This window comes from Oryctolagus cuniculus, chromosome 14, assembly GCF_964237555.1.
Source record: "Oryctolagus cuniculus chromosome 14, mOryCun1.1, whole genome shotgun sequence".
NCBI lineage: Eukaryota > Metazoa > Chordata > Mammalia > Lagomorpha > Leporidae > Oryctolagus > Oryctolagus cuniculus.
In genome coordinates, this window is record NC_091445.1 from 11,601,209 (window position 1) to 11,618,397 (window position 17,189).

General features: G+C 43.3%; 1 protein-coding gene and 1 long non-coding RNA gene across 51 annotated transcripts in view; one reads left to right on the forward strand and one right to left on the reverse strand.

The window, feature by feature from the left end:
* LOC127492788 (uncharacterized) overlaps positions 1-17,189 on the forward strand; it is a 123,827-nt gene that overhangs the window by 60,405 nt on the left and 46,233 nt on the right. The gene's annotated exons all lie outside the window — the stretch shown is intronic.
* The window catches only part of MEF2C (myocyte enhancer factor 2C), a 176,004-nt gene that overhangs the window by 18,561 nt on the left and 140,254 nt on the right, over positions 1-17,189 (reverse strand). For all 50 annotated transcript variants that reach the window (XM_070056431.1, XM_070056420.1, XM_070056432.1 and 47 more), the window contains 2 exons: positions 16,901-17,087; positions 14,792-14,839 (listed from right to left, as the gene is read on the reverse strand). In XM_070056431.1, the coding sequence (XP_069912532.1) occupies positions 14,792-14,839; positions 16,901-17,087 (235 nt within the window). The remainder of the gene's footprint in view (positions 1-14,791; positions 14,840-16,900; positions 17,088-17,189) is intronic.

Consider the following 17,189-nt stretch of genomic DNA (forward strand, 5'->3'; position numbering starts at 1 on the left):
CACAACGCTCGCGCGTTTAAACGTTTCACGTGCTTAAGAAACGGATATATAGAACATGCTAGAAAAGTTAAGAATTATCTGGGAATGGCCCTGAAAGTTAAGCAACCAAAGGAATGTGAGGTGAGAACTGAAGACATAATGAGTAACTTGTTAAGTTCAAACATCAAGAGTCTCTCCTCTTCATGCTACTTGAGAAAATTTTCTAATTTAGATAATGACTGCATACTGATGACCAAGTACACCATTGAGACAAGCTGCTTATCAACCATATCCTCTGAAAGTCAGGAAGTTAGACAAGTGCCCACCTACTAAATTTGTTTATAGGGAGTTAATTGAAGCTTCTTTTCACCTGTTGCACGTGTTAATTATTTCATAGCACATTACCTTAGTTAACTGCAAGTGGTAAAATCAAATAAGGGAGACATTTTCCCTAATGAAAATAGAAACTTTAACGAGACATCTATCTTTGCTTTCAATTGACAAGTGTTTACTGTCATAGGTTGTCTCTGTATCAAGGTAAATCTCAACCAGAATTTACTCACACAGAGTTGTTCACACAAAGGTGGGAAGCATGAAGTCCTGGGAAAAAGAATCGTGGGAGGGCGGCAATTATGAATGAACGGGATTTTTATCAGGTGGTTCCAAGAAAGACATCTTGGACACAGGGGATGCATGACAAATAGATCTGAGAGTCGCATCTGTATTTGGGGAACATGAGCATTTCTGTGAAGGGGAACTATTGTGTGCTTTAGAGCATGCAGCTCCCACATGCGGAATAAGTGGAGGTGGCTCACATGGACCTCTCCAAGGATGTTAACTTCATGCTGTAGACTACAAACCAAACCACTAAACTTTCACCAAACTTCATCCTGTAGAAAGTAAGCAAATAGGGGCAGGCGTCTGGCACAACTCTTAGGTTGCTGCTTGGGATGCGCACATCCCATATTGGGGTGCCTGGTTGGAGTTGTGGCTCCTCTGCTTCTGATCCAGCTTCCTGCTAACGTGCACCCTGGGAGGCAGCAGGTGTTGACTTGAGTTCCTGAGTTCCTGCCACCCATGTGAGGATGTCTGATGGAGATCTGGGCTCCTGAATTTGGTCTGGCCTAGCCTCGGCTGTTGCAGGTGCTTAGGGAGCAAATCTGTGGATGGAAGAGATATTCTCTCTTTCTCTCCCTCTCTCCCTCTCTCTCTCAGATGCATAGATGGAAGAGATTCTTATTCTCTCCATTCCTTCTCAAGTAGAATAAAAATTTAAAAATATTTAAAAAATGATAAAGTAACCTAATACTAAGAAACAAAAGTGTAAAAACAAAGTGAGCAGTCACAGGACTTCTGAGTGGTTAGTTGTGTTACCTGGGTGCTGGGAACATTGCCAACAGTGGCTGGGGAAAGTAGAGAGCAAAGGGGGTTTGACTGCTGTGAGGGACACTTGCCAGGATGTACCTGCTACAGAAGACACTGGGCATGAGGTCTGAAGGAGGCAGAAGAGGTAGAAAGGTTTACAAGGCTGGCTGGAGTTGAGGAAAGACGTAAAGCAGGTAAGCCCAGGTTCTAACCTTGATGTCTCCATTAGATGCAACCCTACTGAGTCTTCTAGGCTTTCTCAACATAAGTAATTATTTCACTAGCATCAGAGAAGCGTAACAGTAATCCAGATCAGAGACTCTCAGATCTTCATCTGAGACAGCCATCACCAACACAACCATACAACAACATCAGCAATAGCAAACACTGTATCATAGATTTGCCAATGACAAATTAAGTTCCCTGAACACTGCCAGGCACCTGCTAACTGCTATATAAGCATTTGATACTACCCATGGCTACCTTTACTCTTCACAAGGACAAGCCTGGAGGCACTACTTAATGAGAAAACTCAGGACAGAAAGGCCCAGTCTCTTGCTTAGCATCAAACAGTTTCCAACTGGTAGAGTCTTGACTTGAATCCATCAGTGGGTCCACAGGTGCACGCCCTGAAGTACAACATGACACTGCTCCTTGAAAACTGGCCACACGGAGATTCTGAAAGCCTTTCTGTGTCACACCTTCCTCTAATCCTACAGCAACATAAAGGAAGAGAAGAAACAACTGATGTGTGAGACCCAGAACAGGAGACTCAAGGTTCTCATGAACCAACAGTGTTGTGGAGGTCTAAAGCACGCACTCCGGAGTCAACTGGGCCATCAACCACAGGAGTTTCTGCACACAAGGAGCTGAACGTGCCATAAAGGGGCCCAGAAAGGTGATGTTCTAAACCATACTTCTGGTCTCATTTGTACTTGTGAAAAGGGAATAATAGCTTAACTACAACGAAGACCAGAGCAGCTGCTTAGCTTGCAGGGCACTGTCTGGAGTAGATGATTAAACATGCTTTTAAAAGCAGATTTTGTAATGTTTTAGTCAATAATCCGCTCCCTGTTAATAGATGCAGAGGCTAACAATGCTCTCCTACTTCCTGTCAACGTAAGAGACTGGCTCCTATCAGAACCACTCAACCTGACAGTGAAATGTCTATGATTGTAGAGTATCTGCCACTAGTTGTCACCCGGAAAACAACTCCTAATATAAATAAGTGCATCCAATTGCTCTGTTCAGTAATCTGTAAATAGTGTAATCTGTGAACAATATCTGATTTTGGGGAATTTGGAGCTGTCTCAGTTCAGCACTGAGCTGAACACATAACTGGGACTTGGATGGCCCAATTTGCTCTTTGACTTCAAGAAAATATTATACCCACTGAGATTTTTTTCATTAAACAATTGAGAAAGTTGTTTACAGTCCACTACATATTGAATAGAAGATATCACATACATACTAATGCTCATTCCCATCAATTCATTTGACATCTGACAAGTTTTAAGATTAATGGTTTCCAATATCAAGCTGTTGTTTTGTGTCTCAAGTGGACATACGTCTTTTTGAAGAAAATTATTTTAAATTGTATACAGTAAACTGGTTCAGACAACTCCTCATTATATTGGAAGCAATCCTCAAGTACTTGTGTGTTTTTTTAGTAGAAAAGTATGCCTCTCTAGATCGCAGTCCTACACTCAGTTGTGCCCTGATAGTCTGGAAGCCTCTAGGACGGCTCAGCTATTCAGCTATTAGGAATCACAATCAGATTTTTCCTTCTTTCAGGGAAAAGAGATCTCCTACCCCAGACAGCTCTAGAAGAGGCAACCACAAACACTTGGGGCCAGAAATCTGGGAATGATGAAAATGTCAAGATATCTCATGTAAATCAGGGACAAATCAGACTTCTGATTCGTATCCTCACAAGCCTCCTGGTTACTGACTCTGAAATGCAAAACTGAGTTGTCACTCCTTCTGGGGGGTTTCTTAGGGAGAAATATAATAATGCATAATGCTATACTACAAAGAAACTCCTGTGCAACTTCACCCTCTACCATGGTGTATTCTTAGAAAAGAACCCAAGACACACCAAAGCCAAGACTATTCTTGGCTGTACCATTCCAGGGCCAGCAGACGTTCTAAAAAGAGCCCGTCTCTTCTGCTTGACCATGTCACCTGATGCTGGGCCAGGCTCCTGCGGACTTCTCATCTAGCCCGCTTGTCCTGGGCACCTCCTGGCCTGGGTCTCGTTTAGCGGCCTTTTGTGAAATTAAGTCTATCTGTCAGTTAGACACTGAACAACACAGACTATCAGCTCTGGGGTGCGAGGCAGAAGCACTTTACTTATTGCCGCGTGGTTTTCCCAAAGCTTCAGGGTCCATCGCTCGAGCGAGTTCTGGGTCAGAAAACCACTTCCACATTCATCCCAGCTTGGTTGGGGCAGAAGAGGAAGCTGAGGCGCGGGCGCTCCCGGGACGTCACTGGGATGCTCCGTCAGGGAGCCGAGGAGCCCGGATTTGAAAACAAAATGGAGGCTGCTTCCACGGTGTTGTTCAGAAGCCAGATGTCTGAGACTTAGCGGGCACCCTGCAAGTCTCCCTCTCCCTCATAAAGGCTCCATTTGCAAATAGGGAAGAAATGGACATTTGGATGCTTCCAGTGCGCAAGGCACTAAAATATCCTCTGCTTTGAGGGCCGATTTTCTGAAGGGATAGTTTCCAACTGCACCATAAAAATGATATGGAACCTTGCTATCTTAAAAAAATTCCACTTAACAGTGAATGATAGATTTATGACTCATTTAATTGTTCACTCTTGCGATTTGGGGGCTGTCTCTTTGCTAAAAATGAGGGGGTGTCTTCATTATTGACACAATCGCTCATTCTTTCAGTCATTTTTATAAACAAAAATATTGAGACAGTAGAAATTAGAGAGAACGTGACAGAAGAGAAAGAATAATTACTTGTGGTTTTAACATTTACACAACTGCTGCGAACACATCAGAAGTTCATCACGTTCACAGTGAAATGCGCTGCACTGCACCGTGTCGCTCTGCTGTCTGCTTCGGATTGATTAATACACCTGCTCTGCTCCCAGCTCCGGACGGGGGCCACACATGAGATCTGCAGAGTGTACCGACGGGTGACTCATTCACTGCACATTTCATAGGAACAGCTGGACCCACTCTCAACCAAGGCTATAGATACTTACAACACAAACCATGGCTAACATTCCTTAACAAGCACTGACTCTTGGGCAGAGACAGTACTAGGTGCTTTTCGTTGGCTATCTCATTTACTGCCCCCGCTACTCCTGCGAATCGGGATTTCACAGACTTTTCAAGGCCAACTATGCCGTTCCTGAAATAATTCGTATATCACACACTTTTCTTGGCCGTTGTATTATTCTCAATAGTCGCGTCTGGAGCATTTCCCCAAATTACTGTGTGAGCATGTTTTGCTCCACCATTTTATAGCTTTCACCAAGCCGCTTCATGTTAGAACCAACTAAAGATCCTTTCTTCGTGTGGACTAACACTACCATGTTCGGATACGTAAAATGACTACAGATTTAGAGTTGCTCTTACTATTGTACTGTGACGGCCTGCATTAGCACACCTCAAATACAACACAACGAGTAACTGAGGTGCTGGGTGGACTCTTAAGGTGGAGAAACTGTGAAAGCAGGACCCGGTGTCCCCCAGAACAGCACCTACATACTGAACTGCACGACAGCAAGTCCGACGCAGCCGTAACAAATGAGCCCAGTGACTATTTAGCACCCCAGGGACACAAAGGCAGATTATGCATGGAACCTGTTTATCCACAGCTCTGGTAGAAGAGTTTCATATAGTGTAAAGCAGCTAAGGCTCTCTCAGACATGACACTGTATCACGATTCTATGCTATGGGCTGAATGCCAGCTGACATGGTGTGCAACCCTAAATGGAAAAATCTAAGAGGCTGGCAAAGGTTTGTCTGAAGAGAGCAAATCACTCTCATGGCTGACAGCCCTGAAGCCCCCGTGAGAAAGTCCCTGGTAGGTTAAAAAAAAGTGAAAAAAAAAAAAAGATTTTTAAAGAGGGGTTTTTTAACCACATCCCTCCTTTAGCATCTACTGTCTACCAATTCCTAATTTCATAGTACCTCTGATTACAATAACACTTTCCTTGCTGTGGTAGAACCAAATAAATTCCTATGGTGAAGCCAAACTCTGGGAAGAGAGAACCCAATAATATTTAAAGAAAAAAAGATGCCTATGAGAAAAAAAAGGCAAATATTGAGTAAAACTAGTGTTTTAGAAGGGAAATAGTAACTGCTTGAATTTAATATTAAAAAGTGATCAAAGCTTTATTATCAGTGACACTCTTGGGTTAAGTCAATGATATGTGACCAAAGAGGCCAATTTTCACATTACTTTACTGAATAGGAGGATACTTCAAAATGTTTCTGGAAAAAGTGGAAAATGTATTTATTTTGGTGCACAAAACCTTTGAAATCTATGCATAGCATCTTCATAGTATTTGTTTCCCATGACATTTTTATAATATTTAAAAAAATTTACTTTTATCCACTTGAAAGAGAGAGAGAGGGAGAGAGAGAAAGGGAGGGAGGGAGTGAGGGGGGGAGGGGAGAGAGAGAGAAAGAGAGAGACAGATAGACAGACTATCTGCTGACTGCTGGTTCACTCTCCAAATGCCAGCAACAGCCAGGACTGGGACAGGGCATAGGCAGGAACCTGGTACTCCGTTCAGGTCTCCCACATGTGTGGCAGGGGCCCAATTACCTACGCTATCACCTGCTGCCTCCCAAGACACATTAGCAGGAAGCTGGATCAGAAGCAAGGAGCCGGGATTTCAACCATGTACGCTAGCACAGGTCATCCCAAGTGGTGACCTAACAGCTGTGCCAAATGCCCACTCCTGGTAAAGTGCAGTAGTTCAGTGTGAAGTCCATGGACATCATCTGAGAGGTTCCTGCTTGTCACGTCTGCTTTCCGGCTGTGTGAGAACTGCGTGTCTCAGGCACCCAGCATTTCCCCTTCGTAGGAATGCTCATCTTTCCCAAAAGCTGCACCACAATGCCTGCCCCCAAACCCCGCCATGAACTTTGTAAAGACCCCTCCTATGCATGGATTTCAAAATGAGTGCACCCAAATCACTATCTTTTAATTCTGTTTTTCCATGGGCTTTCTGAAGTACCCTTGTGTAACAGGATTGAGAGAACAAAAGGATTCAATTTGGGAAGTGAGGAATCATGACAAACAGAGGACTCTCAAGTCAGCTAAAACACTCTAGGAAGTTATCATTTAAAATTTCCCTTTTCCGGCCCGCGCCGTGGCTCAACAGGCTGATCCTCTGCCTTGCGGCGCGGGCACACCGGGTTCTGGTCCCGGTCGGGGCGCCGGATTCTGTCCTGGTTGCCCCTCTTCCAGGTCAGCTCTCTGCTGTGGCCAGGGAGTGCAGTGGAGGATGGCCCAAGTGCTTGGGCCCAGCATCCGCATGTGAGACCAGGAGAAGCACCTGGCTCCTGCCTTAGGATCAGCGTGGTGCGCCAGCTGCAGCGCACTGGCCATGGCGGCCATTGGAGGGTGAACCAACAGCAAAAAGAAGACCTTTCTCTCTGTCTGTCTCTCTCACTGTCCACTCTGCCTGTCAAGAATAAAAAAAAAAAATTCCCTTTTCCCTGTGAAAATCAATTGGCTCCTTTAAGAATTAAGTCAAACCAAAGGGGTTGAAGGCAGAGGCTACAGCACCCTGACTTATCCTGTTTCGTCACTTTGACTTGCTTTTCTGACTTCCACATCATCCCCAGAGAATGGTGCAAGGCAGCGCGTTATCCGTCGTTTGCCAGGTCTTGTCAAGGGAAGTGGACCCTCATTTTCTCAGCTCTGGCTTCATAGCATAGGCTGTAGATATCCAATTAGGGGACTCAGGAGACTTTTCCTTCAATAAATCTTCATAAGCTTGGTTTATGTTACAACTATCAGGTGCTAAATTTAGTTTTGAATACTAATGAAGCCATTAGATTTTTATATTTGGGGTGAACTCTGAAATATTGTGAATAAATTCAGTCTTCTTCAGACTCATTCAAATTGACAGCTATACTTTCAAAACAGAATCAAACTAGTTGTTTTTCATTTGTTGCTTAATATTTTTGCAAGTAATAAAAGTTGTATTTTACACTAACAATTATTTTGAGAGCATTTAAATGGTATCCTTCTCCCTTCCAAGAATCTTACATTTTGAAATTGCAGTTTGTTAGGCAACAAAATGCAGACTCATTAAAGCCAATCATTCTAAAATTAATTTTTAACTACTTCACGGATACTTTAAATCTTTGAGGAAGCAGTGAGAATGAAACTCTATCATTTGCATGTAAGTGGTTGCAACTGGAGGATATCACGTCGAGTGAAATAAATTGGATGCAGAAGACAAATGCTGCATGTTGTCCCTTATATGTGGGAATTAAAATTTAAAAAGAAAAAAAATTAAAAAAAGAAAAGAAAAAAAAAGAAATGCCTGTGTCTATCAGTATTGCTGCAAATATAGTTTTGTCAAACTTTTTTTTTTTACATCTTTGTCAAACAAATTGCTAAGAATGATATACTATTTTATCTTTAATGATCTGTGATTTTTTTTTTTTTTGACAGGCAGAGTGGACAGTGAGAGAGAGAGACAGAGAGAAAGGTCTTCCTTTTGCTGTTGGTTCACCCTCCAATGGCCGCCATGGCCAGCGCGCTGCAGCCGGTGCACGGCGCCTATCCGAAGGCAGGAGCCAGGTGCTTCTCCTGGTCTCCCATGGGGTGCAGGGCCCAAGCACTTGGGCCACCCTCCACTGCACTCCCGGGCCACAGCAGAGAGCTGGCCTGGAAGAGGGGCAACCAGGACAGAATCCGGCGCCCCGACCGGGACCAGAACCCGGTGTGCCCGCGCCACAAGGCAGAGGATTAGCCTACTGAGCCGCGGCACTGGCCATGATCTATGATTATTTTAAAATGTACTGTATCTGAATGAGGTTGAATATCTTCTCATCTGATTATTGTTTATAGCCCTGGCCTATATTCCTGCTGAACTATAGTCTTTCTATTGTTTATTTGTTGAACTGTATTTGGTGGAGGATTAAGCCTTTGTCTATAATGTAAATAAAAATATGCTGTTTCAAAAATAAAAAAAAAACTAATGAAAAAGCAAATAAATAGAGAAGTCATTTTAGTGGATAAGAAAGTCAGCTGAGAAATTTTTGACAAAGTTAATAAATACTTGCAAAACAATTGTATAGAAAATCATGCACTGCATGATCTTTCCCCTTCTCATTTAGTTCTATTTGTAATAGGCTAAATTTTCCCTTTCCAAAGCTACATCAATTACAAAAAACATTATGTAAATCAAATTTTATGATTATATGAATGATCATAAAACACTGCATGCAAATGAACTGCAGAGACTTGTGCCTTATCCCTCATTGTGAGTTCTGAGTTCAAAGGTGCTAAGTCATGATGGACAGCCTGCAGGGTGGAGTCTCTCCTAGGCCAGAGAGTGGTCTCCACCACCCAGCCCAGCCTCTCCCCACAGCAGCACGCAGCCACCAGCGAGTCTCCACGTAGTTAGCTGATATAAATTAGGCATTCCAGCAGTGACAATGCTTGACAACCAAATGCATAAAATAGTAAACAATTAACAATCAAAATAAGGAAACAGCTGTTTCTTTTTATATAAAATTATATCTAATTTACAATAAATGCCAATTAAAATTATTAACCAATATACATAAATCTCCTTTGCCTTATTGTCAAGTAGATTGTATAATTCTCTTGAATTGTCAAGGGGAGTTCTAAAGTCTCCTCTTTCTCTCTCCTTTTCTTTTCTCTTTCTGACTGCAACCATGAATCAGTACATGCTTTAGTACACCTGGTACTTTCTTTTCTTTAGTTTTTTGCTTTATTCAGTTACAGCTAGAGAATTTTTTTTGAGATTTATTTACTTATTTATTTGTCAGAGTTACAGGGGCGTGCTGTGGTGTAGTGGATAAAGCTGTTGCTTGTGGTGCTGGCATCACATATGGGCGCCAGTTCAAGTCCCGGCTGCTCTACTTCCAATCCAGCTCCCTGCTAATGCACCTTGGAAGCAGTGGAAGATGGCCCAAGTGCTTGGGCCCCTGCACCCCCGTGGAGATCCAGATGAAACTCCTGGCTCTTGGTGAATGGAAGATCTCACTCTCTCTCCCTGTCTCTCTGTAACTCTGCCTTTCAGATAAATAAAAAAAAAATTTTTTAAAAGAAAGGTAGAGTAACGAGGGGGTAGGAGAGAGAGGGAGCAGGAGAGGAGCTAGATCTTCCATCTGCTGGTTCATACCCCCAGAGGGCAGCAGCAGCCAGGGCTGGGTCAGGCCAAAGCCCTGGGACTCAATCCAATGCTTGCATGGGATGCCAGGGTCGAGGGTGGTGAGTTATCCCGCTGTACCACAATGCAGCCTCAGACAGGTACTTTCTGTTCCATAAAAGTCAACCACACCCTCAAAGTGAAAACAAAGGGGAGATGCACAGTCTAGTACAAGGCACCACCGTGCTGTGGGCTGTCCCTATTCAATGTGATGATTACAAAACTCAGTCTTAAAATCATCAATAACCACTCGTATCAGCATGTCAAAAGCTCTAATGTACCGAGATATGACAAAGCGTAATTTTAAAAGCAGTGACTCCATTTTGGTTGTTGAGAATAAGGGATTAAGTAGTGGATGTATAACTGTCAACTGAAACCTAGAAATGTCACTGTTACTGATGAATTATAGTGACTGGCTATGTATTTCCCTTCTACAAAGAGGCCAGCCCACCCTGGTACTCCTTCATTACCATCTGCCTTCATCTTTGCAATTATTTCAATAAAAGTGATGCTAAGGAGTTCACTTGTTTAAGAGGTGATGTGTGATGGTCTGAGATACCAGCCCACCCTTCATTTACTGCCACATGTTGGCTCTTCCAGTTTTCCATTAGGAATATTAGACAGGTAGGGGCTGGCATTGTGTAGCAGGTTAAGCTGCTGCCTGTGAGGCTGGCATCTCTGTGAGCCAGTTCGAGTCCTGGCTCCCTGCAAATGCACCTGGGAAAGCAGTGGAAGATGGCCCATCTGTTTGGGCCTCTGCACCCATGTAGGAGACCCAGATGGAGTTTCTGGCTTCAGCCTGACCCAGCCCCAGCCATTCTGGCCATTTGAGGAGTGAACCAGTACATGGAAGAGATCTCCACCACCACTGCCACACCCCACCCAGCTCTGCCTTTCAAATAAATCAATAAATCGAAACTTTAAAAACCTAAAAAAAGAGTAGTAGAAAGATAGCAAAACTTTGCTTTATTGGCAAATGGTGTTCAGCTATTTAATGAAGCAGTTAGATGTCCAGTGTAAACAGTGTCAGAAGAAATTTTTGTCAGTGTTTAAGTAGATATCTTTTTAAATTTAACAATTATATAATGTATTTGAATAGTTCTTTCCACTTTACATGAACAACATTAAAGCTTTATGTACAGAAGATCAACTTTTCCTTATTCAGCTACCAAACACCTGAGTATCTGCTGTGTGCTCTGTGTGTGTTGAGCTGGGAAGACAAACTGAGCAAGACAGGTTTGCTGCCGCCCAAGAGCCAAGTGCCCAGGAGACAGCCAAGGCAGACACTGCAATTACAGTGCTGTGGCATACGTAATTCAGGTAGAAGCTGCCCCGGGAGCAGAGGGGGAGAGGGCACGACCCTTGGGGGCTGAACTGAATACTGATGGGTGCCAAGCAGCACTCAGCACCACAAGCAGGGGAGGCAGAGGAGTGTCAGGGACACCCAGGCATGGGTGTGCAGAGCAGCAGCACACTGGAGTAGACAGGAGCACAGACCCCAGAGCCTGACTGCTGGGGTCCACCTCGGGCAATGATTTAACCTTCCTGTGCCTCAGTGTCCCCCATCTGTAGAAAGATGATCATGTGAACGTGTGCTTTAGAGAGCTCTTAAGAGAATGAATGAATTCCCTTTCAGGAAACACCTAGTAAGAGCCATTTCAATGTTCGCCATTCGCAGAGCTGGGGTGCAGAATTCTCGATGCCTTGCAGAAAGAGGCAACTGTGGAGCAGGGATGGGCTGGAGACAAAAGGCTCAGGCTTAGTCCTGGAGCTACTGCTGGGTTTCTGGCATGAGGATGAGGATCTACAATTAGTTTAAGGCTTTGAGGCAGGCCAGGGAGTCATGTCAAGCAGGGAGCTGAGTTAGGAGATGCTGGGGCCTGCACCAAAGTGTGCAGGAGGAACCAGAGGGGGCTAGATCAGCGAAGGCCCAGGAGGCAGAGTGGGTGAGGCCTCCCAACTCCCTGTCTAACAAGACGAGGAGGAGCAGTCAGGGCCTGGTTGGGAAAGAGTCCCCATTCTCTGCGCAGGCTGAGTTGACAGGGAGAGGGCTGACCTCGTTGGCCTTCTGGTACGTAAATGCACAATAAAAGTTAACTTCACTTCCTTTCCCCACAAGACTATCTCCTTCTTGCAAACTGGATGAACTAGAGCTTGGGTTAAAAAAAAAGAAGAGCTAAAAAGGCTAAAAAGTATTTGACTTGAATGCAGAGTCCTGCCTCTTACCTCAGAGTTCCTAACTTATCTGAGACCTTGAACTTCAATAGCAATATTCAAAAATTTGGAGGCTATCTTCTGGCCACTTTGCTTTATTTTTCTGTTTTAAGGACGAGGGACATTCTGGCTGGCCTTGATTTCCCCCGGTGTCAGGTGGCACTCTGACATCAGCACGGATATATTCAGCTTGGACATACGACACCGGCTGGCACTAGAAGGCAGGGGAAGATGGCTGAGCTGGGCGTGACAACCAGGCTCAGGACTAAGTGGCAGCTGCAACACATGTTCCTTGGAACCAGAGTCACCACAGGCTTCATCTTCTATTTTTAAAACGTGGGTAAAGGGGCCAGCGCTGTGGCATATTGGGTAAAGCTGCCGCCTGCAGTGCCTGCATCCCATATGGGGGCTGGTTGGAGACCCGTCTGCCTCGCTTCCGATCCAGTTCTCTGCTATGGCCTGGGAAAGCAGTGGAAGATGGCCCAAGTGCTTGGGTCCCTGCACCCACATAGCAGATCAGGAAGAAGCTCCTGGCTCCTGGCTTTTGGATCAGCACAGCTCTGGCCATTACAGCCATCTGGGGAGTGAACCAGCAGATTGGAAGACCTCTTTCTCTCTCTCTTTCTCTCTGCCTCTCCTTCTCTTTCTCTCTGCCTTTCAAATAAAATAAATAAATCTTTAAAAAAAATGGATAAGTAACTCACGACCACATGGGAACTGTGAAATCTATATGCTCATGGCTACCTGACACAGTCAATAAATAATAATTGTTATCGCCGGCGCCGTGGCTCAATAGGCTAATCCTCCACCTTGCGGCGCCGGCATACCGGGTTCTAGTCCCGGTCGGGGTGCCGGATTCTGTCCCGGTTGCCCCTTTTCCAGGCCAGCTCTCTGCTATGGCCAGGGAGTGCAGTGGAGGATGGCCCAGGTGCTTGGGCCCTGACCCCATGGGAGACCAGGAAAAGCACCTGGATCCTGGCTCCTGCCATCGGATCAGTGCGGTGCGCCGGCTGCAGCGGCGGCCATTGGAGGGTGAACCAACAGCAAAGGAAGACCTTTCTCTCTCTGTCTCTCTCTCTCACTGTCCACTCTGCCTCTCAAAAAAAAAAAAAATAATAATTGTTATCATCAGAACAGAGCAATTAGGTGTCTTTTCGTTCCTTGCTTTTCAAAGACTCTCATGGCTATGTTACAGGTCCTCAGGTAGGAGGACACATCTGCCAAGCTTGCAAGACTTTCTTACTTCCACGGCACTGGAGCCGGTCATGGCAAACTCTTTCTTATCCCTGAAAGACCACTAAACTTAGTGCACTGTCAAGGAATTGATGATGGCAGTATAATTATTTTCAACATAGGAATCTACAGCATTCTAGCCATTGAACGGTAGTCAGAGGCCACTTACATCAAAGCTGAGTAATCCATGTTTTCCTGCCTATGTTTCTTTCCTTTTTTCTTTTTTTTTTTTTTTGCAACTTTTAATAATTTTCATCACAACTATCACCTATCCCCGAAACAGCAAGCCAACTCACATGATAAGACCTTGGACAAAACATTGTAACACCTACATAATTTTCCTTATAACTGGTACTGTTCTTTGTAACCACCCACTCAGTCCCCACTACTGTCTCCAACCACGGGGTCTGGCAGGGACTCGAATCCAAGAAACGCTGGCCTGGATTCGACCCGGTCTTCTGATTTTGAGGTTATAAACCACAAAGTATGTTTTGGGGGAAAAAATTAAGATTTCATTTCAGCAAAGTGTGACCACGGAGTTTGTGCACTGACTTGACTCTATCTAATTTTCCAAAGAACTATGAAGTGGGAAGCTGGTGCCATTCATCATGTTTGTTTATTTGCTGTGTAGGCCCAGTCCTTCTTCTTCATTACACACAGAGCTACTGAAGCGTCAGCCTCAGAAATGAGAGACAGCGCCCCCAAACTGATGTATTTATAAACACGCTTCCGTATGCCTGTTTTCTTTATCTCTTTTCTTATAATTAGCAGGCTCTTACATTTGACCAGGGAATTTTTAAATTTAGGCCATTTATGGATATTTCACTAGACGTGAATCTTTTTTGACATTTCAAATATAACCTTGTGTCATTCAGGCCTGCCTCCTACTATTCTAAATGTATAGCATCTTCCAGTTGCAGGAATTACCATGGTTACTTGTTATACCAATAGTGAACTCCAGTTGGCATTTCAAAGCATTGTGCTATCTTAGTGCCAGCATTGAAAATGGCATCAACGTCTCAATAATCGCAATGCTATGAATTAACATGGAATCCTGGAGAAATGTGGCTGTGAGACAACTGGATACATGGTAAGAAGCTCTTAGGAGCTGAAGTCCATTTATTTAAGGGACTTTCAGGAGGCACATTACATTCATGGTCTCTCAGAGCATATTTTAAATGCAAAATGCGATTTTACTTTATTAACAATACTGCTGAATGCTTAGAATCTTATTCCTTCCTTTTATTTGCATACTCTTCTCTAGAAACGCATGGGATTTCAGTACGTCTTTGAGTAGGAAATGATTCACAACACACAAAACATGGCTTGCCAAAGGCACTCTTAGGTCTAGGGATAGCATCGAGGATTAAGTTGATGTGATCCCAGCCCTCAATCCTCTGCTGACCAGTTGAAGTTCTACTAAGGAATCTTCGAGTTAATAAATGGTTTTCTTCTAAGTTACTATTTAACCACTGCTGTTTCAAAAAAGTGCTTTAGAAATTCTTGGGGTCATTTCTCCATGCCTCTCACAGACCTCTCAACTTTACCTTGCCCAGAAGACTCAAAGCCTGCAAATCCCCTAGCAGAACCCAGAACACAAGCCTAGACTCACCTGCACTGGTGCCTGCACCGGATGTGAGGTCTCCACCCATCAGACCACCTAGGAATTAAAGAGGACAATCAGAAGGAGAAAGGCCACGGGCCCAGAGAACCCAACACTTTACCTTTAACCACCCCGGTATTTTTTTTCTCCCGGGAGTCGTAACCTCATAAAGAACTACCTAAATCAGCCAGCTGACATTTGTTTTATTGTGACATGCTGTGCTCAAACGTTAAAAATACATTCAATCACTGACATTTTGTGGAGTCTTTTTTTCTAGGAAAGATTACATTTTAAAAAGCCACGCTTTGACTAGTCTCGGCATTTTATTACTTCCAACTCTAGGCTTTCTCCTAAGCAGAAAGGAAAAAGAAGTGAGGTCTGCTATGTGCTCAGATAGCTGTACATCTGATGTTAATTCTTGTAAATATATTTTATACCATTACTTTTTTGTAATGCTAGCTGTCCAGAATTTTTATCATTTCAATGAGCTACCTACATTTACTAACTGGATTTTGCTAACTGATACAGTAAAACAAATTTTCACTACCATAAATTTATGAATATATGCTTATTCATCACTAAACAAAGTATATTAAATTTAGCAATGTTTATAAAAATCTGGATGTTTTAATCAGTTATGAATATAATAATTGTATTCAGTTTTTATAAACAAGAGTTAGCAAAAAAAACTAATAATGAGAATACCATCTATAGTTTCTAACTGCTTTTTATGCGATATTCTATAATTATTAGTTGGTTCAGGTTTTGGAATTAAAAGAAAATGTTAATTATATTTTAAGAAAATGTTCATTGTTTCCCATCAAATAATATTTTGGAAGTAAAGTATCAGAATAATAAAATTAATGAGCATTCATAAAATTAATGAGCAGTTATCAGAAAGGAAATACAATTTTATCAGAATATCTTTTAAACAAATATTTTCAATATGGTTATTAAAAACTCATATGAAAAACTGTGAGCACATTAACAAACCAAAAACAATGTCACACTCAAGTTCTCAGTATATTTCCCAGACTCAACAATCATCGAAATTGTTTTTATTTGGCTGATTTTGGTTATATTTTCTCCATAAGGTTTCTGTAATGAAAATCTGTAAAAAACCAGTTTCTATAATAAAAACTTCTTATGTAGTTCTAATTGTGAGGTAGGTATCTACATATTCTACAGATAAAATGTCTCTACAAATCAACTGCTTCTAATACAGTTATGAGTACCCAAGAAACATTACAAATTTCATATGGAGTGATTTCCTCAAAACAAATTTAAACATGTAATGGTTTACTACAGCGGCAAACTATTCTTGGTGCTGTGTGTGGTTTAGTTGTGTCTGCTACATGAGGGCTTAGTTGCTACCATGAGCTGACTAAGGAAGAGGACTTACTCCCCACTGACTCAGGAGGTTGGGACGCCTATTGAACCCAGTGCCTCATAACCTATTTTGGCTGATCTAGGTAAGTAAGAGTGGTCAAACTTTTTCTGAGCAATGGTTCTTTTCCTCTGGGACAGTGTGGATCAAACAATAGCAAGGATCTCTGACAAGCATGGAGACAATTCTGCAGCAAGGATCCGTGTGCACAGGACATGCCCTAAGTTCACTGCTGACTCAGCTTTGTTTTATTTCACATTGCAACTAAATTATGTTATCCCATCCTATTCTTTTTTCTGCTTTAAATCCTCTGTGGAATAAGTTACTCCCTAAATGAATAAAAATTGCCTGCAATGGCAAAAACCTCAAAGGGATGAGTGCTGTCAGAGAATGCAGGAAAAGGAGGGAAAATGCTGGGGAGGGGGCTGAAGCCCAAGTGTGGAGACGGCATATTTGAGGTCCTGTTTGAAAACATGTGTGGCGAACCTACAGCCACAGGAGGAGCTAAGTGACAGGCTGGATGATAACGAGCAGATGAGTGAACATTTCAAAAGACAGGTTCAAAAGGCCCAGGCTTTATCACATAGACGACCTTGCGGGGCTGGATGTGACCCAAAGAAGGACATATGGGCAAAACCGGAAAGCATCCAGTAGACAAAACAAAATTTGGTTTTTACCACAAGTGGCTTATCCCAACAGTCTATTGACATTCCGTCCTTCTGAGAACATACCTGTGTTACCTGCACTTGGAGGCCGATGTGTTACACCAGGAGACATACTATTCCTCTGCAGAGAAGGGTGGGCCAGTGGCAAGAGGTTGGGGTTTCCCAGTGAGCTGACCGGGTTGCTATACACCAAGCTGTTGTGGCTAGACACTGGGATGGAGACTGGCATCTCAAAGTTGGGGGGTGGAACAGCCTGGAGGAACACAAAATTAACAAAACAAAAACACGGGTCACAGGGAGGAACTGTAACAAGCTCTCCTGGGCACAGAGCCTTCACTTTTCTAGGCAAAACTCC